We start from the raw sequence: 27086 nt of genomic DNA, 5'->3' as shown, positions 1-27086 counted from the left end.
TGGCAGAAGAAGCTACTGCTGTTAAGTGAGATTATCACTTTAACAGTCTCTGAATCCATGTGCTTAGGTGACTTCCACCAGTACACTGGTGTAACTTTACTTTCTTTAAAATATCATCAGCAAACATATATTTCTTGAATGGTTCTTATTCCCAAACTGGGTCTCTTTTACAGCCTGCTGTCAGAGGTTTTCCCTTCTAGTGAGAATGGTATGGTAGATCTCAAATCAATGAAGGCTACATGCAGAAAGACCACAAGACTTCTGGAATATGCTGCTCAAACAGTTTTACTTTTGTTTCTACTGCCTGTCCCTCCCTTCTCATATTTATCTCCAGACTTCTCCTTGTCCAGATCTGTTTTGCCCCTCTCCACAACAATCTTTTATTCATAGAACTCTTTGAAACTTTTCACCCTTAAAGAGAGGTAAGGGATTGACTCTGTATACACAAATTTGCAGAGGGACAATACGGCTGAGGTCTGTTTCTCACATACATCTATCTATCTATCTAATTTATTTAAAAACATTTTTGCTGTTAATAAGCATGTTATCTCTGGAGACACAAATTCACAGTTTGAGAACTGCAAAACTAAGCATCTCTGATGGTATCTTCTAGACTGAGCACTGAATCCCATTGGGTAGGTAGAAAGATTAACCTAAATCTGTACACAAGTCTCTGGAACCCCATAAGATTGAGTCCCTAATCCATGAACTGTTGGAACTCATTTACATTTTTTAAACATTACATGAATATATTGTCTCATACTTCAGAATTTATAATCTCTATTCCATGATGAGATATCTTTGTTTTAATTAAGATACATTTTTATACAATCTTTAGATAGGATATTTCCTCAAAGCATTTTATCAAAAAAATCTGTTTTTTTTTAAATCATTGATCTTTAGCCACCCTGATTTAAAAAAAAAAAAAAAAAAAGGACTTCAAGAAGGCAAACTTTAGCAAGTCAGAATTGGTATACAAAATGCAATGGGAAGCAAGTCTAAGGGAAAAAAAGAGTAAGGAGAGTTGGCAGTTTTTAAAAGAGACATTAAGGGCCCAAGAGCAAACTATATCAAAGCACAGAAAAGGTTGGAAGTATGTTAAGAGGCCACCTGGCTTTACCAGGAGATCTTCAGTGATCTGAAACTCCAAAAAAGAGTAATACAAATAGTGGAAACTAGATCAAATTACAAAGGATGAAAATATATATAATTTTAAAAAAACAACACAAGCATATAGGGACAAAATTAGAAAGGCCAAGGCACAAAATGAGGTTAAATTAGCTAGAGATATAAAAGGTAATGAGAGCTTTTTACAGATACATGAGAAGCAAAAGGAAGACAAGGGACAGGATAGGCCCATTACCAGACGAGGAGGGAAAGAATTCTGGGTGCCTCTAGCTTTGGTCACCCGACTTCAGACACATTGGGCCTGATTTGAGAGGTGTTGAGTGCCCGCAATTATAAATGAAGTTAATGGGAACTGTGACTGTTCAGCACCTCTCAGAATCAGGCTCAAGGCATCTTAATGAATAGAGGCACCCAAAAATAGTGACAGGTTTCAGAGTAGCAGCCGTGTTAGTCTGTATTCGCAAAAAGAAAAGGAGTACTTGTGGCACCTTAGAGACTAAGAAATTTATTTGAGCATAAGCTTTCATGAGCTACAGCTCACTTCATCGGATGCTCAGATAAATTTGTTAGTCTCTAAGGTGCCACAAGTACTCCTTTTCTTTTTTCCAAAAATAGTGGAAATTTTTGTACATTAGGCCTGGGCGGGTTGCCTGACATCATGCAGGAAATCTGACAGAGCAAGGAATTGCACTCAGGACTCTTGGCACTCATCGTTAAACTCTGAGTCTTTTGTAGTTTGTACCATCAGAAAACTGACACACAACCAGGTAATCTGGCCTAATAGAAGGTATATTGCTATTTAAGAGAGATTTTTACAAATGAATAAGTTGTTTACAGACCGACTTAATCTTGATTTGAATGGAACCAGCATTTAAGAAATTTCCTTCACTTTTGTAATTCAACTAAAGTAGTTTCAAGCAATTTTCGTACAAGTTTAACACTTTGCAAGAGTCACTGTTTCAAATAGCTCATGCTATACTTACAATGTTGTATCCAGAAATCATGTTAGCAAAATGTGCAAAGGAAATAAATGCTAAGTGGTACTAAAACTAATGCCCAAGGGAAGAGGGTATAGCAGAGAGATATACTAATACTCTAAACAATAAGGCATAGGTCTGTTCCTGGTTTTCCAGTTTGGATTCATTAAAAGCATAAGATTATATTAAACAATATCATACTTGAGATTTTACATGTGCAAGTTATGGTTCCCACAGCAACTGAAACTTATCCCTCTTGTGTGTACATAGCACTATTACTGTACAGTATAATGGTGATAATTTGTATGTCTTAATATCAGATGTATATGTTAAAAGGACACTATCAATTTTATATTTTAATGACTTTTTAAAATTAATCCATTTTCTGACAGAGCTCTCTTTAAATCATAGAAATCACAGAAATGAAGAACTGGAAGGGACCTCAACAGGTCATTTAGTTGAGTCCCCTGTACTGAGGCAGGACTAACTATTATGAACTTCTCTGACAAGTATTTGTCTAACCTGCTCTTAAACCTCCAGTGATGGAGATTCCATCCCAACCCCAGGTTATTTTGTACCAGAGCTTAGCTACCCTTAGAGCCAGGAAGTTTTGCCTAATGTTCAACCTAAATCTCCCTTGCTGAAATTTAAGACCATTGCTTTGTCTTCAGTGGTTAAGGAGAACAATTTATCACCCTCCTCCTTATAATAACCTTTTACGTACTTGAAGACTTATGTCACCCTCTTCGTCTTTTCTTCTCCAGACTAAGAAAACCCAATTTTTTCCAATCTTTCGTCACAAGTCATGTTTTCTAGACCTTTAATCATTTTTGTTGCTCTTCTCTGGACTTTCTCCAATTTGTCCACATCTTTCCTGAAATGTGGCACCCAGAACTGGATGTGATACTCCAACTAAGGCCTTCTCAGTGCTGAGGAGAGTGGAAGAATTACTACTGGTGTTTTTGAGTAGCAGCCCTGTTAGTCTGTATCTGCAAAAAACAGGAGTACTTGTGGCACCTTAGAGACTAACAAATTTATTAGAGCATAAGCTTTTGTGGGCTACACCCCACTTCATCAGATGCATAAAGTGGAACATATAGTAAGAAGATATGTATGTGTATTACACACACACGCACGCACACACACAGAGAACATGAAAAGGTGGAAGTTGCCAACTCTAAGAGGCTAATTAATTAAAATGAGCTATTATCACAGGAGAAAAAAAACTTTAGTGATAATCAAGATGGCCCATTTCAGACAGTTGACAAGAAGGTATGAGGATACTTAACTTGGGGAAATAGATTCAATTTGTGTAATGACCCAGCCACTCCCAGTCTCTATTCAAGCCCATGTTAATGGTATCTAGTTTGCAAATTAATTCCAGTTCAGCAGTTTCTTGTTGGAGTCGGATTTTGAAGCTTTTCTGTTGCAAAATTGCCACCCTTAAATCTTTTACTGAGTGACCAGAGAGGTTGAAATGTTCTCCTACCAGTTTTTGAATGTTATGATTCCTGATGTCAGATTTGTGTTCATTTATTCTTTTGCGTAGCGACTGTCTGGTTTGACCAGTGTACATGGCAGAGGGGCATTGCTAGCACATAATGGCATATATCACATTGGTAGATGTGCAGGTGAACGAGCCCCTGATGATGTGGCTGATGTGATTAGGTCCTATGATGGTGTCACTTGAATAGATATGTGGACAGAGTTGGCATTGGGTTTTGTTTCAAGGACAGGTTCCTGGGTTAATGTTTTTGTTGTACAGTTGCTGGTTTCATCTCCCCAACGTGCGATGAGATCCAGTAACTCCCGTTCGGACCATGTTGTAGGTAATCTGCTAATCCGGGACTGCGTGGTCGCTTGCGATGGTGGACTGTGCTGATGGTGACCAAACAGGAAATGAAATTCAAAAGTTCTTGGGGCTTTTACTGCCTACCTGGCTAGTGCATCGGAGTTGAGAGTGTTGTCCAGAGCTGTCACAAGGGACCATTCTGGTACATATATCTGTCTCAATTTCCATGTCTCTAAAATGTGGCTAATGCTTACTGGGATTGGTGAGGATTTGAGGTGAAATTGTAGCTCCACTGAATTCAGTGGAAGCCAATGGCAAAACTTCAACAGGACCAGAATTTCATCCTTGAACTTCAGAGAGACATTGTAACATTTTGTAGATACTTAAATGTCTGAAATCTCATGGAAAACTTTGATTAAAAACTTTTCTCTTACTAAAAATATTTGCAAGAGGAAAGGGGAGTATGGTGAGGAGAGGGGAGGATTTTGTTTGAATTCATCTGCTCCTGTTTGTTTCTCTCGTGAAGTCATAATATTCTTTGTTGCAGGATGGCATCATCACCTCTTTGAGTGAAACATACAAAGCAAACGGCAGCACTCCCTTTGTGGGGAACATGCAATTTGTGCATTTTTTCTTTTGTTTTTCATTTTTTCCATACCTTCTAGCAGGGTGCCAGACTTCACCTGCCAAAAGGAAGAGCGAATTAGCTGCATATTTAATCTCTACAGCACTTACTAGATTTGCAATACCCTGTCAAATTGCAAGACTGTTGCTCATTTTCAGAGCATTAGATGCTTTTTTTTGGTCTTGTACTGTAATGGTAGCCTAATGTAGTCAGTGTAATTATACAAGAATAGTGCCATTCTGGCAGTTGTGCTAGAATATAATACAATGAGTTTTATTTTATTTATTTTTGAGTCCATGGTAATTTAGAAAGGATTTGCATTTCAATAGCTACCCATTATATGCAGTGAGACCATATATAGGTTGGGGATAGATACTGGAAAGAGATTATTTTTGAAAACTTCCTTTATAAAAGCAACCATACACTGAAAAGTGATGAGTGCTTACAAGTTGTGAAAAAACACAAATACTAAAGAATTGGTCTTGCATTTAAGTAGTTCAAGCAGTATGGTATATTTATAGACTTTGCGGAGGCTTTGTGTTGTGCTGTGTAAGTACCCTGAGTTCTGTGTACACTCTGAATCAATGGGAACGCCATGAAAGTAAAACCTTCTGTGTCCCTTGGAGACAAAAACGTGGCAAGGAAGGGAAAATGGGGAAGTGTATTTCACCTCCAGCAATTGTTACATGCTTGTTCACATTAAGGGCGGTTTCCTTTACAGAATACCAAGGCATGTTCTAGTCAGGGTCCTGGGTTTTAGTGAGTACTATATATGCTGGCAATCCAGGGGTTAGATTGACTACCATCTAGTGGCAATGTGTGTAAAGAAAAGAGAGCTGGTCACCAGACAATTTAGTTTGAGAGTCACTGGCACTAAAAAGAAAATGGGCTGAAAATAGTCTTCTTTCATTGTTGTAATTAATCCAGTTCACGCTCTTTCCTCTTCTGTTTTTTAAATGGTGGTTTGAAAGCATACTTATTTTGTTTTAGGGCTCCTGCTGAGCAGAGGGAATATCAGTCGAGCAGAGAGCCATCCCTGGCACCCTGGCTGAAGAATGAGTGGAGCATTTCTGTCCCCATGGATGGGAGTGTTGAGTACAGCCTGACTCTTGATGAGGAGTGCTGGAGAGCGCTAGCAACCCAGTTTAGCAAATATGTCAAGTTTTTTTTTTTTTTTTTTAAAGACAGAAGCTATGTAGCCTTAAAAGGACTTGTTTAAATTTTTGTATGTGTGTGCTGAATATGTCAAGTTTGTAAGGAGCCAGCGAATCCTCCCCTCTCCTCCCCCAAATCCTTTTAAGTGAAGATTATAGAATAGTTCACATGCTGTGAACTTACCAAAATTCGTATTCTGGTTCACAACTTCAAATATAATAAAATCTGAATTAAATAAGAAACTGCATTTGGACTTTTTTTTTTTTTTAAAATCATTCATATTTAAAAAACAGGTGGGAAAGAAATGCTGGCTTCTTACAACCTTGACATAGTGAGCACAGGGGGAAAAAAACACAAATGTAAACACGTCCTTTTAAGGCGATATAAGCAGTATAACATTGCTAAGGCTATAGGTGCTATTTAAATAATTAAATACATAAATGGAATAATGCAAAAGGGACTGGAGGGGAATGGAGAACAGAAAGGGAGCAGAGAAGCACAGCGCCATGGAAAGTAGCCAGAAAAATTGAGGCATATTATAGTTTCTTTGCCTCAAAATGGGTTCTAGTAGCAGTGGAATATATTCCCATTTGTGCAAGGCTGGAGAGGCAGTCACTTAAAGAAAGACCTGAATGTGTTTTATAGGCAGTAGTGGGCTACCATGAATTATTAACGGGAAAGTAATCCTTAACGCTATTTAGATTTGTTTGTATGATTTGATAACTGATAATTGTGTAGCATAGTATAATGCTCATTTGCCTGTCATTACACAGAATGCTCTCTTAGCTCCCAGCTATTTTGTAGCAGTGAAATTGTCTGAGCTAGTGAACAAACTGAAAAGTTTGGCTGTTGCTTTTGCATGTGCTGAATTTTTTTCTCTGTGCTTTACAAGCCTGTCTTTCCTGTCCCTCCTGCATTTAGCTCTCCTTCCAGCGGCCAATTATTTGCATCACTAGTTGTGACATTTGACCGTACGGTAGGCAACAGAACAGAAGGAAAACTAAGTGCAAGCTATCGGTTTAAGAATTGGAAAACTAGAATGAATCGCCTGGGTTTAGCACCGTTCCTGTTCGTTTGGCTTTGTTACAGAGCAGCAAGCATGTGTTTTACTTTGCTAGACTGGGGCTGTAGCACAGGGTACCTTGCAGGATCAAGCCTTGGAACAGCAGACCATGTTATAAAATAACGCTGTTTTTTTTTTTTCAATCTACATATGATATTAAGGATTTTATTCTTTTAGACATTTTCTGTGGATTTTGAAAAGCATGATTGTCATGGGGTGCTCTACTGACTGCTGGATTGCCTCCTTCTGGTTGCATCTGGGATTAGCTCTGCCACTCTGATGTCCCCTCCTGTGGTTGCTCACTCCGTCTCTCTGTTTCACTCTTTTGGAACTCAGCTGTTCCCACTTGGTGGCTCGACCCTCTGGCTGGTTCACTGTAATTTCCCTCTTATGTGGAGGTGCGTTTGTCAAAGTCTCACAGGACCCACTTGTCCCAGGCAGTCTTCCCTTTCGCTGATTTCAGAGTAGCAGCCGTGTTAGTCTGTATCCACAAAAAGAAAAGGAGTACTTGTGGCACTTTAGAGGCTAACAAATTTGAGCATAATCTTTCATGAGTTACAGCTCACTTCATCGGATACATGCATCTGCTGAAGTGAGCTGTAGCTCATGAAAGCTTATGCTCAAATTTTTTAGCCTCTAAGGTGCCACAAGTACTCCTTTTCTTTTTTTCCCTTTCGCTGTCCCTTAGCGGTGCCACTTCCCCAGTGGTTGGTAGGGAAACCCAGGCCCACCCTCTACACTGGGTTCTAGCTCAGGGAACCTTCATCAAGCAGTGAGAGTTTGCACAGTCCTAAACCTTACAGCTGTATCCCTGGGTTACTTCCTACCTTGCTTTCTTTTGCCCCGAAAGTGACCGCAGCCCCTTCTACTCTGAGCTACTGGGCTTTCTACAGGCGCTTCCTGTTCCTGTCCAGCTGCGTTTCATCTCAAATTAGTCCTCCTTGCTCCCTGGCTGCTCCTGCAGGTGCAGCCTAGGAATTGATGGGCTTACCTGACGCCCTAAGTGCTATCAGGGCTTGTGTGGGGTGGACACCTCATCACAATGATCATCTTCCAAAAGTAAAATTCCATATGGTGCCTTCTGTTTCTCCTCAGCCCACCCATTCTGGAATGGCAAATTATTTGGCCTATGCTGGATTTCACCAGTAGTGATAGTCTGTGAGTTGAAATCTGGCCATGTGTAGTACAGGTATAATCTATTCAAACAAATTTTCAAGCATTGCCCTTATTATATGTGGATTCTTTAAAACACATTTCATTGATGTAGTGATACCAGTTTTCCCTACATACATATAAGGTCCTGGTCTTAAACAAAATATGTACGAATGACACAGTAGGTTGTGCTGGTGGGGAGTGGCATTATATGTGAAAGAAAGCATAGTCAAATATAGTAAAAATGAATCAAACTACCATAAAAACAGGAGTACTTGTGGCACCTTAGAGACTAACAAATTTATTAGAGCATAGGCTTTCGTGGGCTACAGCCCACTTCATCGGATGCATAGAATGCAACATATAGTAAGAAGATCTAGATAGATAATACATACATACAGATAAGTTGGAAGTTACCATACAAACTGTGAGAGGCTAATTAATTAAAATGAGCAATTATCAGCAGGAGAAAAAAACTTTCGTGATCATCAAGAGGGCCCATTTAGACAGTTCACAAGAAGGTGTGAGGATACTTAACTTAAGGAAATAGATTCAATTTGTGTAATGACCTAGCCACTCCCAGTCTCTATTCAAACCCAAGTTAATGGTATCTACTTTGCATATTAATTCCAATTCAGCTGTTTCTCGTTGGAGTCTGATTTTGAAGCTTTTCTGTTGCAAAATTGCCACCCTTCAGTCTTTTACTGAGTGGCCAGAGAGGTTGAAGTGTTCTCCTACCGGTTTTGGAATGTTATGATTCCTGATGTCAGATTTGTGTCTATTTACTCTTTTGTGTAGAGACTCTCTGGTTTGGCTAATGTACATGGCAGAGGGGCATTGCTGGCACATGATGGCATATATAACATAGTAGACGTGCAGGTGAATGAGCCCCTAATGGTGTGGCTGATGTGATTAGGTCCTATGATGGTGTCCCTTGAATAAATATGTGGACAGAGTTGTAAATAGAGAGGAGGTTTTGAAACTGATAAATGAAACAGTATTAAGCCACCAGGACTAGATGGTATTCACCCAAGAGTTTTGAAGGAACTCAAATATGAAATTGCAATACTACTAACTGTTGTATATAATCTATTGTTTAAATCAGCCTCTATACCAGATAACTGGAAGGTAGTTAATGTAACGCCTATTTTTAAAAAAAGGCCCCAGAGACCATCCTGGCAGTTAGAAGTAAGCCTGACTTCAGTACCAGGGCAATTGATTGAAACTATAGTAAATAACAAAAATATTAGACACATAGATGAACATTATATGGAAGGGGAAGAGTCAACATGATTTTTGTAATGGAAAATCGTGGCTCACCAATCTATTAGAATTCTTTGAGGGAATCAGTAAGCATGTATACAAGGGTGATCCAGTGATATAGTGTACTTGGACTTTCGGAAAGCCTTTGACTGTGTCCCTCACCAAAGACTCCTACACAAAATTGGCAGTCGTAGGATAAGAGGGAAGGTCCTCTCATGGATCATAACTGGTTAAAAGGCAAGAAACAAAGGGTAGGAATAAATGGTCAGTTTTCAGAATGGAGGAGGTAAATACTGAGGTCCCCCAGGGATCTCTACAGGGACCAGTTCTATTCAACATATTCATCAGTGATCTGGAAAAAGGGGTAAATGAAGGGGTAAATGAAACAATGAAGTGGCATAATTTTCAGACAGTTAAGTTCAAAGCTGACTGTGAAGAGTTAAAAAAGGATCTCAAAAAACTGGGTGCCTGGACAACAAAATTGCAAATGAAATTCAGTGTTTATAAATGCAAAGTAATGCACATGGCAACTATATATACAAAACGATGGGGTCTAAATCAGCTGTTACCACTCAGGAAAAAGATATTGGACTTAATGGTTCTCTGAAAACATCTGCTCAGCATGTAGCTTTTCTGATTGCTGCTAATAGGAACCATTAGGAAAGAGGTAGATAATAAGACAGAAAATATCATAAGGTCACTATATAAATCCATGGTACATGAACACCTTGATTAGTGCATGTGGTTCTGGTCGCCTCATCTCAAAATAGATATATTAGAATTGGAAAAAGTGCAAGGAAGGATAATAAAAATTATTAGGGGTATGGAACTGCTTCGTATGACAAAGTAAAAAAGACGGTGACTTTTCAGCTTAGAAAAGAGACGACGGGGGGGGGGGGGGGGGGGGGGATGACCCTGGTCTATAAAATCATGAATGGTGTGGAGAAAGTGAATAGGGACATGTTGTTTTATCCTTTCATGTAACACAAGAACAAGAGGTCACCTAATGAAATTAATAGGCAGCAGCTTTAAAACAGAATAAAGGAAGTACTTCACACAGCACAGGGTCAGCCTGTGGAACTCTTCGCTGTGGGATGTTGTAAAGGCCAAAAGTATAACTGGATTCAAAAAAGAATTGTATAAATTCATGGAATATAGGTCCATCAATGGCTGTTAGCTAAGGTGCTCAGGTATGCAACCCCAGGACTAACTGATGAAAGCTAAAAGCTGGCACTGGATGACAGGGGATGGATTACTCTAAATTGACCTATTCTGCTCCTTCACTCTGAGGCACCTGGTGCGTGCCACTGTCAGAAAGAAACAGGATACTGAGCAAGATGAACCACTCATCTGATCCAGCAAGGCTGTTCTTATCCCACTGAAGTCAGTATTTTACTGCTGATTTCAATGGCAACTGGATCAAATATGAAGTCCTCCTTTACTCATGTTGCTGGTTCACAGTGTATCAGGAAATCCATCATAGTTTAAACATGGTCTAGTTACTGTCCGTTTCTGCAGCTGAAGATGGCTTCATTGCTAGTCTTCTAAGACCAAAGCTGTGACTATGCAACCATTTCTGTTGTCTTTGTTTGTAGTTGCAGAAAACGATCGGGGAGCAGAATAACTTTATTTTACAAGGCCCCATGCTTTTATTTAGTTACTGGCAAGCATGAATGTGCCCCATTGCACTACAGTTTTTGATTTGGGGTGGTGTGATTTATTGATAGTCTATCATTACATTACTGATTAGCACGCTGAAATTGATAGGTTCTTGTCCCAAGATTAGGCAGAATATTATCAAAATCACTGTTAAATTGGGAGCACCAACATGCACGGTTACAACACCACACTTGTGAAATCATATTGTATTTATAATGGTTTTATTAACTAACTATAATTTTATTAAAAAGAAAAGGAGGACTTGTGGCACCTTAGAGACTAACAAATTTATCTGAGCATAAGCTGTTGTGACCACAAGTCCTCCTTTTTGCGGATACAGACTAACACGCCTGCTACTCTGAAACCTATAATTTTATTAGCTGTCACCCAGCAAGTAGATAGAAATAATATAGAATGAGCTGAGCATCCACATTCTTATAGCATGCCTTGCAAAACAACCCTGATATGTTAGTTCATAGAATCATAGAATAACAGAGTTAGAAGGGACCTCTGGAGGCCATCTAGTCCAACCCCCTGCCCAGAGCAGGACTAATCCCAACTAAATCATCCCAGCCAGGGCTTTGTCAAGCCTCACCTTAAAAACTTCTAAGGAAGGGGATTCCACCACCTCCCTAGGTAACACATTTCAGTGTTTCACCACCCTCCTAGTGAAAAAGTTTTTCCTAATATCCAACCTAAACCTCCCCCACTGCAACTTGAGACCATTACTCCTTGTCCTGTCATCTGCTATCACTGAGAATAGTCTAGATCCATCCTCTTTGGATCCACCTTTCAGGTAGTTAAAAGCAGCTATCAAATCCCCTCTCATTCTTTTCCGTAGACTAAACAATCCCAGTTCCTCAGCCTCTCCTCATAAGTCATGTGTTCTAGACCCCTAATCATTTTTGTTGCCCTTCGCTGGACTCTCTCCAATTTATCCACATCCTTCTTGTAGTGTGGGGCCCAAAACTGGACACAGTACTCCAGATGAGGCCTCACCAATGTCGAATAGAGGGGAACGATCACATCCCTCGATCTGCTGGCAATGCCCCTACTTATACACCCCCAAATGCCATTGGCCTTCTTGGCAACAAGGGCACACTGTTGACTCATATCCAGCTTCTCGTCCACTGTCACCCCTAGGTCCTTCTCTGCGGAACTGCTGCCTAGCCATTCGGTCCCTAGTCTGTAGCGGTGCATTGGACTCTTGCACTTGTCCTTGTTGAACCTCATCAGATTTCTTTTGGCCCAATCCTCCAATTTGTCTAGGTCCCTCTGTATCCTATCCTTACCCTCCAGCGTATCTACCACTCCTCCCAGTTTAGTGTCATCCACAAACTTGCTGAGGGTGCAATCTACACCATCCTCCAGATCATTAATGAAGATATTGAACAAAACCGGCCCCAGGACCGACCCTTGGGACACTCCGCTAGATACCGGCTGCCAACTAGACATGGAGCCATTGATCACTATCCGTTGAGCCCGCCAATCTAGCCGTCTTCCTCTTTTCCCTCACCATCACCAGTGGTCGTCATCCTGGCATGTCCTAAGAGCTACATCTCTCCCTCCCAAATCACATAGGCTGGGATACAGCTTTTATAATGTGTTATGCTGATGCCACTATGGCTAATAAGTATTCAGTAGGGGTTTCAGCCCCTTTTCCTTATTTGTAGTTCCTCACCTACTAATTCTGGGGTGCCCTTCTCCCATAGGATATTAATCCTTTTACCTGAAGTTTATTAGCATATATGTCAATTGGTTATCTTGGCATCCTTGTGGTCAGACATTTGCTGATGTCCATAGCTAAACATATCCCAAGCTGGTAGAAACTAGCATCTTTTGTGATTACTTATCAGCAGTGTAGTCATTACAGCATTCTATCTTACGATGTGTTATGATCTAGGGTTACTCTTGGTTAGCTACTTATGCAAAGGCTTTTTGGGTCATATGCCTTAATTATTGGTAAACTAATTGTCTTACAGGCCTTGAGGGTTATAGGCTCATTGAATTATTGCTTTAACTTGCACCTTTGCCTCCCTTAGTAAATACCTATACCTACGGGCTACAGGGGCTTAACCATATCATAATTAAATATTTGCTAAACTTTAAAGGGCAATGGGTCAAAGGAGACTGGGATTCAACAGATCCTGCCCTGGGGATAATGGAGGTGGGAAAGTAGCCACTGTGGCAGGTGCTTTTCTTTCTCTAGCTCTGCAGAACCTCATCTCTGACCATTCTGTGTAGTAGCATCATAACTGAAATGTATGCATCATTTGTAGGTAAGTTCTTGCTTAGCCACTCTTCCTTCTGCAACTTGGAACCCCCATTTAGGGGAAAGGGTAGTCCAAAGACACCAGTCTGTGGGAAGCCCCTTGTAGCAGAGTTTGTATAGGAGCATATTGATAAGAGACCAAAAGAGACTTGACTTGGGCAGAGGCATATGGCCTTTGTATGGATTGCCTGTGCCTGAACAGATTCCTTAAACCCGCAGTTCTAGGGTTACTCCTGAGGGAATGCTGTGCCCCAAAAAATAAAAGTTCTGTGCACAATATTTTTAAGTTCTGCACATTTTGTCAATAAATGTGGAGGCCCCAGCATGGCAGTGGGGAGCGCAAGTGACTGGCTGCATGGAGGTGGGAGATCACCCTGCAGCCCCTGCCCGAGACAAGGACTTGGCGATGAGGCTGCATCAAAGGGCCAGACCTGCCCCAGAGGTCCATGGGAGGGGCTGCTGCAGGGTGATCTCCTACCTCCTCCATGCAGCCAGTGGCCTTTGCTACCCATTGCCATGCTGGAACCTTTACATTTAACTGGGAGCTGGGGCTGGGTGGCTCAGTGCGGGTGGCGGGGAGGTCCAGGTGCTGGGAGAGTGGGACTTGGTGGGTGTGGCTTGAGTGCAGCTGGTTGGGGTTCAGTTGGGGGGGGGTCTAGTTGTGGAGGGCTCATGGGATGCAGGGGGTGGGGCTCGACGGGGTGAGGCTCGGTTGGAGGGGGGGATCTGGATATGAGGGGTCCATATGTCTTGGGGTTGGGTGGATGGGGGAGCAGTGACCCTTCCCCCTGTTGCTTAGGAGCAATGGGGGCAGAAAGTGGGGTGGGGAGGTTTCTGGTAGTGGGTCTGACCTGACACCCCCTCCCCCCCCCCCCGGCCACTATGTGCAGGGGAAGTGCACTCCTCCCCCCTGCCCAACCTAGCCCAGTCGGGACTAGCAGCTAAGCCTGGCACAGGGTAGGACCCACTTGCCAAAGTGGGGCTGGGGAGGGCTGTGTGTGTGTGTGTGTGTGTGGGGGGGGGGGGGGGGAGTCTGGGGTGGGGGGGCAGCTCAAGATGTAGGGGGTGAGGCTTGGCCGGGTGGGAGTTCAGGGAAATTGGTGGTAGGGGTTTCTGGATGTGGTGGAAGGAGGTTTGTCGGGTGGTCTGGATGCACAGGAGTTGGGCAGATGTGGGGATGGCTGTGACCTGGCACCAGCTGGGGCGTCCCCAGGCCCTCTGCCCCTGCAGTGATTTACCTCTTTGCTGGCTACTCTGGGCACCCAAAAGGACATGCTCACGCTGCTGGGAAGGGCACGTGACTGCTCTTGTGACTTTCCTTTACTTCCCTGTCAGTCATTTTTCTGCAAGGAAGCAAAGAATTCTGCACGCACACAATGGCACAGAATTCTCCCAGGAGTAGGGCGTGAAGCCTCCTACAAGTTATACTGAGAGACTAGAAGGCAAACCCAGCCTCCCTGTGGAAGATTTCCAAGGAAATACAGCAAACCTCATCTTCTGTAATTTCTTTGTACCTATGCAGAGATAATCTATTAATGAGAGGGTCTAGCTCACTTTTATTTCATGATTGTATAAGATCTTTTGGTATTTCCAAAATCACTTTTTTTTTTTAAAAATAAATTTAGGTTTGGTCCTGAACCAGAATTCCAGATTCCATAGCTGAAAGTCTTTGTGTTGGGCCTCCTTCTGAAATAAGTTACCCAAGTGAACTAAAGCTTTGGATCCTCTCCTATCCACACATTTTAGGGAACTTCATATCCAGATCTGAGTCCCAGTTTTGTGAGCTGGACCCAACTTTAGAAGAAAATGTTCTATATATGAAGGAGCAGTTTCTTAAGACTTAGTGATTTATATAGTATATTTAGCTGATTTCAGAGCCCAGACCAACATTTTTATTACGTAGTGTCTTATTTCATATTTTGTTCACCTCCCGAAAGAAACTTTTTGCTTTTGGTAGCATCTTGTATTGGCCACACATCAAATGAGGTATAATAGCTGAAAATGATCAGCGCATTTTGTTGTGGTGCAAGAACACTTAATGAAAAAGAAGATGCTATCATTTGGAACATCTCAAAGTTGTTTCCTTAATAGTCCCTCAGGGCACTTATTTATCATAAAGATATGATTGTTTTACCATTCATTTTAAAAATACATTGTTCTGTATGTTGATACCCTTTTAAAAATCTAGCAACAATGGTGAAGAGTTGGGAAAAGTAGCATAAAAAACTAATGTATTTCTTGAGAAGGAAAAGTTGCTACATGTATTTTCTGTGCTTGTTAGTGAACTATGATCAATGAAATCTTCTCTTTGCCTGATTTGGGGGGGAAAAGGTATGAAGCATTTTATTTTCCTTCAGGCGAGAGGAGCGAAGAATAAAAGTAATAACTTGCATAATATTCTACTATTAAGCAATGGACAACTCATCAATAAGGGGCACAACTTCAAAATCACAATTTTGCATTAAAATATACCTACCACTCTTACATGTAGTATCTAAGATGACTTATAATTGAAAGAGATTGGAGGATCCTTTTTTTTTTTTTTTTTCCTATCTGCATTTGACAGAAGTTTGTGTAATAGTCCGTTTCACTCTCTAGGTCACCTCCAAGTCTTTTTTTTTCTTGTTTGTGTGGGCCTCTCAGTCACACAATAGGGGAGAAGATATATTTTAAAACTCGAAAATTTGGCTGTAAAAGCTTGAAAACTAACAACATTCAGGAGCATTTTTTACTCATTTTTTGAAGTAGTTTCGATTTCAGTTTGACACAGTCCTTTAAAAACAGTTGTTCTCAAACTTTTGTACTGGTTATCCCTTTCACCTAACAAGCCTTATAAATTAAAAACACTTTTTAATATATAAAACACCATTCTAAATGCTGGATGCAAAGTGGGGGTTTGGGGTGGAGACTGACAGTTCGTGACTCCCCATGTAATAAACTTGCAACCTCCTGAGGGGTCCCAACCCCAGTTTGAGAACTCCTGTTTTAAAATGGTATTACGAGACACTGCACTTTGGGGACAGAAGTTGTTTTAGAACAGTTTTCTTTAAGAACTTCATGTTTATGAAATAAAGAAAGTTGAAATATTTGCTGAGCATGCTTCATGATTACCAAATCCCACATGCAGATGCAAAAGATGACTGTTTGTGAAATCTTTATCAAACTGGAATGATGTTCTGCAACAAAACCAAATAAATCAAAGGCTCTCTGTGACATTTCCTTTTCAACTTTACACCAAAATCCTTTTAGAAGAGCATTAAATATTCCCTTTTTGTCAAAGGGAAGGATGTGGTTCTATCTTTTCTAAAGATGGGCGGGGGAGAGATTTATCGCAATCACGTCATGGCTGTCCAGAAAATGCACTGAATATTTTGGATTTCATCCTTTTGATGAGGAAATAATTGTTTTTGTTTTTTATGTAGTGATGGTACATGAAAGAATTAATTACTATAATATGAAAGTACTTCTAAACTGAAACCTTGAATCCAAGCTTGAAGTGACAGAAGATGCCAAGAGAACAGCCAAATTTGGTACCATTTTCCTTATGTATACCCTTGTGTCATAATGAAAATGGTTAATAGCACAACAGTATAGGATCCAAATAAATTAGGAGTCTTGTATTAAAAAGTCCAGTATGAAACTTTATTCCCAACTTGATGCCAGCAGATATTAGTATCTTATCAGGACAGGGGTGGGCAAACTTTTTGGCCTGAGGGCCACATTGGGGTGCAAAACTGTAGGGAAGGCTGTACCTCCCCAAACAGCTTGGCCCCTGCCCCTATCCACCCCTTCCCACTTCCCGCCTCCTGACTGCCCCTCTCAGAACCCCCAATCCATCCAACCCCCCCTGCTCTTTTCCCCCTAACTGCCTCCTGGGACCCCTCCCCATCCCCTGACTGCCCCCCCAACCTCTGCCCTGTCCAACTGCCCCCTGTTCCCAATCCCTTGGCACCCGCCCCAGAACCTCCGCCCCATCCAACCACCCCCTGCTTCCTGTCCCCTGACTGCTCCTCAGGTATCCCCTGCCTCTTATCCAACCCCCGGTCCCCTTACCATGCCGCTCAGAGCAGCATGTCTGGCCACCGCGCCGCCCGGCTGGAGCCACGCATGCTGCTGCGCCACACTGCATGAGCGGGCAGCCCCACCACCCAGAGCGGTGCCTGCGTGGTGGCATGGTAAGAGGGAGGGGGAACAGCAGGGGAGGGACTGGGGGCTTGCCTCCTGGGCCAGGAGCTCGGGCTGGGCAGGATGGTTCTGTGGGCCGGATGTGGCCCGTGGGCTGTAGTTTGCCCTCTGTATTAGGATGTACTGTATTTAAAAAGTTTAGCCACTTTTAGACTCCGGGTGATGGTGTAATTTTGAAGAACTGGGTGGGAACATGTGGGTCCAAACTTGGCTCTGTTATGTTTGCTGAAAAGTCAGAGTAAACACACAGGTTTTATTCCAGATTTCTCAGTGGAGCTGAGAATCAAATTTAGTCCATCTTCTCCATCTACAGCAATTGGGAGTCCTTCATTGTATTAAATAGATGAGGAATAAAATAGAGAAGTTCCCAAGTGATCTGTTAGTGCTTATAAATATGCAGCTACATTTTCTTGAGAATGAGATTTATTTCCAAAAAACCCAAAGGCTTTGAAATACTAAGTCTTATTAGAATACAGCTCACTGCTTAAATAATATTAACATTACAGATTAGTGAACAAACTGGTGCTTTCTGGCCACAAATTGCTTTAACATGGATCATACCCAACTCAACAGATGAAGGATGGACTAGTCCTGGGACTATATAAAAGAAGGGAAAGGGCACAAGACGTTATCCATTATTGATGGGACACTCTGCCAGTGTATCTCATGAAATGTGAATCCGAGCTCTCTGGATTGGACAAGCGCTACTCAGACTGACAGTTGGGTGAGAATTACCTTATTAGACAGTAAAATAACTTAAGTGTAGGTATAGATTGCATTTTATGGTTCTTTTACCTGGAAACTTGTTTCCAGATCCTTTTATTTGAATCTTTAACTCAAGCTTTGCTAAATAAACTTCAGTTTGGTTTTACTGTTGACACATCTAAGCCCTGGTCTACACTAGGACTTTAGGTCGAATTTAGCAGCATTAAATCGATGTAAACCTGCACCCGTCCACACGATGAAGCCCTTTATTTCGACTTAAAGGGCTCTTAAAATCGATTTCCTTACTCCACCCCTGACAAGTGGATTAGTGCTTAAATCGGCCTTGCTGGGTCGAATTTGGGGTACTGTGGACACAATTCGACGGTATTGGCCTCTGGGAGCTATCCCAGAGTGCTCCATTGTGACCGCTCTGGACAGCACTCTCAACTCAGATGCACTGGCCAGGTAGACAGGAAAAGAACCGCGAACTTTTGAATCTCATTTCCTGTTTGGCTAGCGTAGCGTGGCAAGCTGCAGGTGACCATGCAGAGCTCATCAGCAGAGGTGATCATGATGGAGTCCCAGAATCGCAAAAGAGCTCCAGCATGGACCGAACGGGAGGTACGGGATCTGATCGCTGTATGGGGAGAGGAATCCGTGCTATTAGAACTCCGTTCCAGTTTTCGAAATGCCAAAACCTTTGTCAAAATCTCCCAGGGCATGAAGGAGAGAGGCCATATCAGGGACCTGAAGCAGTGCCGCGTGAAACTGAAGGAGCTGAGGCAAGCCTACCAGAAAACCAGAGAGGCGAACGGCCACTCCGGGTCAGAGCCCCAAACATGCCGCTTCTATGATGAGCTGCATGCCATTTTAGGGGGTTCAGCCACCATTACCCCAGCCGTGTTGTTTGATTCCTTCAATGGAGATGGAGGCAATATGGAAGCAGGTTTTGGGGACGAAGATGATGATGATGATGATGATGAGGTTGTAGATAGCTCACAGCAAGGAAGCGGAGAAACCGGTTTTCCCGACAGCCAGGAACTGTTTCTCACCCTGGACCTGGAGCCAGTACCCCCCGAACCCACCCAAGGCTGCCTCCTGGACCCAGCAGGCGGAGAAGGGACCTCCGGTGAGTGTAGCTTTTAAAATACTATACATGGTTTAAAAGCAAGCATGTGAAAGGATTACTTTGCCCTGGCATTCACGGCTCTCCTGGATGTACTCCCAAAGCCTTTGCAAAAGGTTTCTGGGGAGGGCAGTCTTATTGCGTCCTTCATGATAGGACACTTTACCACTCCAGGCCAGTAACACGTACTCGGGAATCATTGTACAACAAAGCATTGCAGTGTATGTTTGTTGGCGTTCAAACAACATCCGTTCTTTATCTCTCTGTGTTATCCTCAGGAGAGTGAGATATCATTCATGGTCACCTGGTGGAAATAGGGTGCTTTTCTTTAGGGGACACTCAGAGGAGCCCATTCCTGCTGGGCTGTTTGCCTGTGGCTGAACAGAAATGTTCCCCGCTGTTAGCCACAGGGAGGAGGGAGGGTTGAGGGGGTAGCCACGCGGTGGGGGGAGGCAAAATGCGACCTTGTAACGAAAGCACATGTGCTATGTATGTAATGTTAACAGCAAGGTTTACCCTGAAAGAGTGTAGCGACTGTTTTATAAAATGTGTCTTTTTAAATACCGCTGTCCCTTTTTTTTTTTCTCCACCAGCTGCATGTGTTTCAATGATCACAGGATCTTCTCCTTCCCAGAGGCTAGTGAAGCTCAGAAAGAAAAAAAAAATGCACTCGCGATGAAATGTTCTCCGAGCTCATGCTGTCCTCCCACACTGATAGAGCACAGACGAATGCGTTGAGGCAAATTAATGTCAGAGTGCAGGAAAGCACAAAATGACCGGGAGGAGAGGTGGCGGGCTGAAGAGAGTAAGTGGCGGGTTGAAGACAGGGCTGAAGCTCAAATGTGGTGGCAGCGTGATGAGAGGAGGCAGGATTCAATGCTGAGGCTTCTGGAGGACCAAACCAGTATGCTCCAGTGTATGGTTGAGCTGCAGCAAAGGCAGCTGAAGCACAGACTGCCACTACAGCCCCTGTGTAACCAACCGCCCTCCTCCCCAAGTTCCATAGCCTCCACACCCAGACGCCCAAGAACGCGGTGGGGGGGCCAACGCCCAACCAGCCACTCCGCCACAGAGGATTGCCCAAAAAAAAGAAGGCTGGCATTCAATAAATTTTAAAGTTGTAAACTTTTAAAGTGCTGTGTGGCATTTTCCTTCCCTCCTCCACCACCCCTCCTGGGCTACCTTGGTAGTCATCCCCCTATTTGTGTGATGAATGAATAAAGAATGCATGAATGTGAAGCAACAATGACTTTATTGCCTCTGCAAGCGGTGATCGAAGGGAGGAGGGGAGGATGGTTAGCTTACAGGGAAGTAGAGTGAACCATGGGGCAGGAGGTTTCATCAAGGAGAAACAAATGGAACTTTCACACCGTAGCCTGTCCAGTCATGAAACTGGTTTTCAAAGCTTCTCTGATGCGTACCGCGCCCTCCTGTGCTCTTCTAACCGCCCTGGTGTCTGGCTGCGCGTAATCAGGCTCAACCTCCCACCCCGCCATAAACGTCTCCCCCTTACTCTCACAGATATTGTGGAGCACACAGCAAGCAGTAATAACAGTGGGAATACTGGTTTCGCTGAGGTCTAAGTGAGTCAGTAAACTGCGCCAGCGTGCCTTGAAACATCCAAATGCACATTCTACCACCATTCTGCACTTGCTCAGCCTGTAGTTGAACAGCTCCTGACTACTGTCCAGGCTGCCTGTGTATGGCTTCATGAGCCATGGCATTTAGGGGTAGGCTGGGTCCCCAAGGATACATATAGGCATTTCAACATCCCCAACAGTTATTTTCTGGTCTGGGAATAAAGTCCCTTTCTGCAGCTTTTGAAACAGACCAGAGTTCCTGAAGATGCGAGCGTCATGTACCTTTCCCGGCCATCCCACATTGATGTTGGTGAAACGTCCCTTGTGATCCACCAGAGCTTGCAGCACTATTGAAAAGTATCCCTTGCGGTTTATGTACTCGGCAGCTTGCTGCTCCGGTGCCAAGATAGGGATATGGGTTCTGTCTATGGCCCCACCACAGTTAGGGAATCCCATTGCAGCAAAGCCATCCACTATGACCTGCACATTTCCCAGGGTCACTACCCTTGATATCAGCAGATCTTTGATTGCGTGGGCTACTTGCATCACAGCAGTCCGAACAGTAGATTTGCCCACTCCAAATTGATTCCCAACTGACCGGTAGCTGTATGGCGTTGCAAGCTTCCACAGGGCTATTGCCACTCGCTTCTCAACTGTGAGGGCTGCTCTCATCTTGGTATTCATGCGCCTCAGGGCAGGGGAAAGCAAGTCACAAAGTTCCATGAAAGTGCCGTTACGCATGCGAAAGTTTCGCAGCCACTGGGAATCGTCCCAGACCTGCAACACTATGCGGTCCCACCAGTCTGTGCTTGTTTCCCGAGCCCAGAATCGGCGTTCCACAGCATGAACCTGCCCCATTTGCACCATGATGTATGCATTGGCAGGGCCCATGCTTTCAGAGAAATCTGTGTCCATGTCCTGATCACTCACGTGACCGCGCTGACGTCGCCTCCTCACCCGGTATCGCTTCGCCAGGTTCTGGTGCTGCATATACTGCTGGATAATGCGTGTGGTGTTTAATGTGCTCCTAATTGCCAAAGTGAGCTAAGCGGCCTCCATGCTTGCCTTGGTATGGCGTCCGCACAGAAGAAAGGCGCGGAACGATTGTCTGCCGTTGCTCTGACGGAGGGAGGGGCGACTGACGACACGGCTTACAGGGTTGGCTTCAGGGAGCTAAAATCAACAAAGGGGGTGGCTTTACATCAAGGAGTATTTCAGGCAGGACTTCATGGAGGGTTCCAATAAGAAATGGTGCACCTAAATTATTGTTCTTATTGGAACAAGGAGGTTAGCCTGGCCTCTGATTGATACATGGCTAGATTTACCTCGCTGCACCTTCTCTGTGAGTGAGTGCAGTGTGACCTAGAGGAATGAGTCCCCTAGACAGGGGAGGGGGGGGAAGCAAATGAGTACAAAACAAATCTGGTCTATTTCTTGTTTTGATCCACTCCATCTATCTTTTACATCTTTGGCTGGCAGCAGACGGTGCAGAAGGACTGCATGCCATCCACATCTCATGGCTGCTCGGCAGAAGATGGTACAGTACGACTGCTAGCCATCCTCATTTCTTGCCTGCCCGGCAGAAGATGGTACAGTACGACTGCTAGCAATCCGTATCGCCTGCCTGCTCACCATAAGACGGTTCAATAGGACTGACTGCAGGACTAAAGAGAATGACCTGGTCAAGTCACTCCAAATTTAGTCCCTGCGCCCATGTCTGCCCAGGCTCTCCCAGGCGACGTGGCCAGGAGCACCTCTGACACGACGAGAACGGCTACCAGTCGTACTGCACCGTCGCTGCCAGAAGGCAATGGGTTGCTGCTACTGTGTAGCAATGCCGTACCGTGTCTGCCAGCACCCAGGAGACATACGGTGACGGTTACCTGAGCGGGCTCCATGCTTGCCGTGGTATGGCGTCTGCACAGGTAACTTAGGAAAAAAGGCGTGAAACGATTGTCTGCCCTTGCTTTCACGGAGGGAGGGAGGGAAGGAAGGGGGGTCTGACGATATCTACCCAGAACCACCCGCGACAATGTTTTAGCCCCATCAGGCATTGGGATCTCAACCCAGAATTCCAATGGGCAGCAGAGACTGCGGGAACTGTGGGATAGCTATCCACAGTGCAACGCTCCGGAAGTCGACTCTAGCCTCGGTACTGTGGAAGCGCTCCGCCGAGTTAATGCTCTTAGAGCATTTTCTGTAGGGACACACACACTCGAATATATAAAACCGATTTCTAAAAAACCGACTTCTATAAATTCAACCTTATTCCGTAGTGTAGACATACCCTGAGTGCCCTGTGCTAAGGAGAATATTGAACTCTGGTGAAGTCAGCAAATGGGTGCACTGCTTGCACCAAGGCGGGAGATTGGTGTACATTGCAGATGTCTTGAGGACAAGGGACTGGGCACTCATTGTAACTGGATGGTGGTATGTGTAAACTGCTAACCTGCAGTGACAAAGAGTGGGGCTTGTGATAACCTGGAGTGGAGTGCTTGTGTGGCTTGCAGCCAGCAACTTTGGGAGAACTTCCCCCAGTGGGCCCAGACCAGACACTTCAGTTAACTGTGAAAGTGACACAATGAGTTAGTGGTTGGCTATGATAACTATTACTACTTTAGATGCAAAATCTTATGTGTTCCATCAGTTAGCATTACAGGTTCTGATTCTGTTTTTGCTATCTGCTGCGTAAAATCTCCTTTGAAACTAGAAAGTAGCTTTCCCCACCCTACCATTCACTTGTTTACTTTGTCCTCTCTTTGGCAAAAGTGCTAGAGCCTAGCCCTCGGCCCACTCCACACATGAAGCTGTCATTGGCTTCATTGAAGAGTTCTATGTATATCGGGTAACATTTTCAAAAGCATCTAAGTCACTTTAGGAACCTTAAGAGTGTTTGAAAACAAGACTTAGGAGCTTAAGTCCCTTATGTGCTTTTGAAATGTAACCTAGTGTGCCTAGGGGATTGAGTTTTTATTGTACTGAACTTTCTTGTGGGATAAGAATATATCTGTCTTTTTGATTGTTTCTGTCTATGCATCATCATGGATGGTATCAGCAAGAAAGTATATGCTTCAGGGAACCTGTCTGTGCACTAACACTATATTAGTTGTTTCTCCATAGTAGAAAATAAGTCTGTTTGCTAGTTAACTTCCACAGCAGAGCAAGAGCAAACATGGAAAGTGTAGACACAGTCTCAGGACACACTGGAATGATGATGCTATGGATTTGGGGTCAGGGCTGGGAGGGGAGTTAAGTTTTATTAAAGGCCAGCACCACGATAAACCACAATGAAAACAATTACATTTGTATAAAAAGTTAAGAAGCTCAACTAATCCTAAGGCTCACATACTGAGGTCACATCCTGACTGTGCTATGTGTTGGCAGACTCCCAGCACCAAAGGAAAGTGCAGCATTTAAATCCTCTGCTGACAGTCCTCCCAGGCCAAGAGAAATTCTGCCCCATGGGGGTTCTTTACTATCTGTCCTGGACGTGGTAAATACTTACACAGATGAGATATGCTGGTTTTCCAGCATACTGAGAGAGATCATTGCCTAATCTTCTCTTGCAAATGTCCCCTGATGATACTGTTCCTTATAAACCCTTGATCTCCTTCCATCCTGCAGATGAGTTCTCCTGCTACTAAGCACTATTGTGTACATGCTGGAGGCTAGAAAGCTTAGACTTGTGGTGGCTCTGCAGTTAACTTCAAAAGGAGAGACGGGATGAGGGTTTCAGCATAGGTAGAGATGAGATGTGATGGAAATGGTGTGAAAGGCATATTTACACACCCGTGAGGTGCAGGAGGAAAAGGAAAGCTCATCAATATGGAAAGTGAACACAAATGGGAAGCGGGAATTGAGAGAGAGAGAGAGAGGTGGTGTTTGAAGATGCTCCACTTGCTCAAGAGAAACATTTTCATCTTTTGATACAGTTCGTGAGGAAAGCTGAGGTATAACTGTCAGTTAATTTAGCCAAAGTTTTCAGATGTATTGAGGAACTGCCCGTACTTCCATTTTTGTGTGCACCTCAAAATAAGAGCTCTTGTGGAAATTAGGCTATATACCAGTAACGGAGCCTAAGTCCAACGTTTAAGTGCCACTGGCATTCACAAAACCCGTGCTTCAGCTGCTGCCTAATGCTGTAGGCTTCTACAGTCCCTAGGCACCTCCATTTCTGCTGGTGGGCATGCACAAGCCGCCTGACAGGGCCATGCAGTGCCTAACTCATGCCAGCAGGATTCACAAACTAGGCATTTCCCCACCTACCTCAGCATATCTGGTAGGTATGCTCAGAGTATGCCATAACCCATAAAAAAACTATGCAAAAAGAAAAGGAGTACTTGTGGCACCTTAGAGACTAACCAATTTATTTGAGCATGAGCTTTCGTGAGCTAGCTGTAGCTCACGAAAGCTCATGCTCAAATAAATTGGTTAGTCTCTGAGGTGCCACAAGTACTCCTTTTCTTTTTGCGAATACAGACTAACACGGCTGTTACTCTGAAAAAAAACTATGGTGTTTGGTCCTTTTATACCTAGTAGCCCTGTGGTTAGAGCACTCACCTGGGATGTGGGATATCCAGGTTCACATTACCTCTCTCTGCCTGATTTGGACCAGGGACTGGAACCCAGGTTTTCCACTTTCAAGGTGAGTGCCCTATTCCTTAGGCTACGGGTGGGCAATAATTTTTGCAGGGGGGCTACTCCATGAATTTTGGTAAGTCGTCACAGGCCCCACATTTCTGCTATTAATGGAGGGGGTCTGGGAGGGAGTTTGGGTGCAGGAGGGGGCTCCCAGCTGGTACAGAGTGTTTGGGTACAGGAGAGGGTGAGGGGTGTGGGCTCTCGGAGGGAGTTTGGTACAGGAGGTACCTGTTACCTCTCTGTGGAGACTTACCTGTTACCTCTCTGTGGAGGCTTTGGGCAGGGGATTGGGGTGCAAGGTCTGGGAGGGAGTTTGGGTGCAGGAGAGGGTTCTGATCTGGGTTAGGAGGTTGCGGTGCGGGAGGGGGTGTGAGGTGGAGGCTCTGGCCAGGAGGCGCTTACCACGGGTGGCTGCCTGCCTGCCATAGCCCCACACCGCTCCTGGAAGCGGCTGTGGGGCCGGCTGCTGCTGGCACGTCTCTGCGCGTCCCTTGTGGGGAGGGGGCAGCGGGTCTCTGCCCCCAGCACCCCCCCTGCAGCTCCCATTGGCCTGTTTCCATAGATTTACCTGTTACCTCTCTGTGGAGTCCGTTCCCCCCCCCCCCGGGGCATGCAGACACCACGAGCAGCATGGGGCCACGGCAGGAGTGCCCTGCTGTGCTGTGGGACCTTTAACAGTTTGGACTCGGAGATTGCGAGGGAGCAGAGGAGGCCGGACAGAAATGTTATATGGGCTGGATCTGGCCTGCGGGCTGTATTTTGCCCACCTCTGTCTTAGGCTATGGGGTATTCAAGGGTGGGTGGCTCTGAATTGCTCCTGTTGAAACTGTTCCACTTTGTATAAAAGTCACTGACTCAGGACTTGAACTTGGGTTTCCTATCTCCCAGATGAGTGCTGTAACCACCAGGCTATGGAGAAATTAACATGTACTTTTTTTCTCTGTCCCAGTGTCCCCCTTGTGAATCTAGCCCAAAAAGTTAATTTTGGTACGTCATACACATTTTTACAATGTTAATACACTTAATCATTGTGTAAATCTTTGTTATATTCATCCATATGGACATAATGTTCAAAATCTATTTTAGTCATTTGCTTGGAATTTTCTCATTTGTTTCTTAAAATGATAGGGATTACCAGCTGTGGTGGGCTCTGAGGATGACGCAGTCCCAATGTGAGATGGAGCAATCCCTGAGAGATTCCATACAATTCTGGGCTTTACATTTTGAGGAGTTTATTTAACTCTAGTCAATTATTTTTTATATTTAAGTTAGCTTTTACTGTAAAGTCACATTTTATTCATGAAAAGCAATCTTCAGGTTTATGACTAAAAAGGTTTATTTGAACTGGAAAGGTACGAGATCTATTCGAAGACAGAACACCACACTCACTTCCCAGAAAACACATAATCAAGTAGACAGTATTATGCTAAAAATGCTGGCACTAAAGAAAGTTATTTTGGGCCTTGGTCCTGGGAGGTACAGAGAATTTTTGCTGGGTGCTCAGCAACCACAACACTCGGAGCCTTCGGGCACTCAGCACCTTGCAAGACTGAGCCTTTGTTCCTTGGGAAATCTCATTTTTGCTCTGTTTGCATCTCCTTGCTAAGAAGGCTATTATCATCTTTACAAAGACAGACAGAGGCTGGATTTGCATGTGGAAATGTCTGCTTTCTAATAAACAATAGTAGTAATGTTTTTCTATTAAAAGTTCTTTAGGGCTATGTAGCTCCCAATGCAATTACTGGGAGCACAGAAACTGCTTT

At 43.8% G+C, this 27086-nt stretch overlaps 2 protein-coding genes across 5 annotated transcripts in view; both read left to right on the top strand.

Moving 5' to 3' along the window:
• The window catches only part of ARHGAP6 (Rho GTPase activating protein 6), a 500241-nt gene that overhangs the window by 261420 nt on the left and 211735 nt on the right, over positions 1–27086 (top strand). The window lies entirely within an intron of this gene.
• LOC140907216 (myb/SANT-like DNA-binding domain-containing protein 7) lies at positions 18550–20196 on the top strand. The gene is made up of 2 exons (XM_073332645.1): positions 18550–19105; positions 19696–20196. The coding sequence occupies exons 1-2, from the start codon at positions 18550–18552 to the stop codon at positions 19779–19781; spliced, it is 642 nt and encodes a 213-aa protein (XP_073188746.1). The 3' UTR covers positions 19782–20196.

This window comes from Lepidochelys kempii, chromosome 1, assembly GCF_965140265.1.
Source record: "Lepidochelys kempii isolate rLepKem1 chromosome 1, rLepKem1.hap2, whole genome shotgun sequence".
In the NCBI taxonomy this organism is placed as follows: Eukaryota; Metazoa; Chordata; order Testudines; family Cheloniidae; genus Lepidochelys; species Lepidochelys kempii.
The sequence above is the reverse complement of the archived record's forward strand: the minus strand, read 5'-3'. Positions and strand labels throughout refer to the sequence as shown.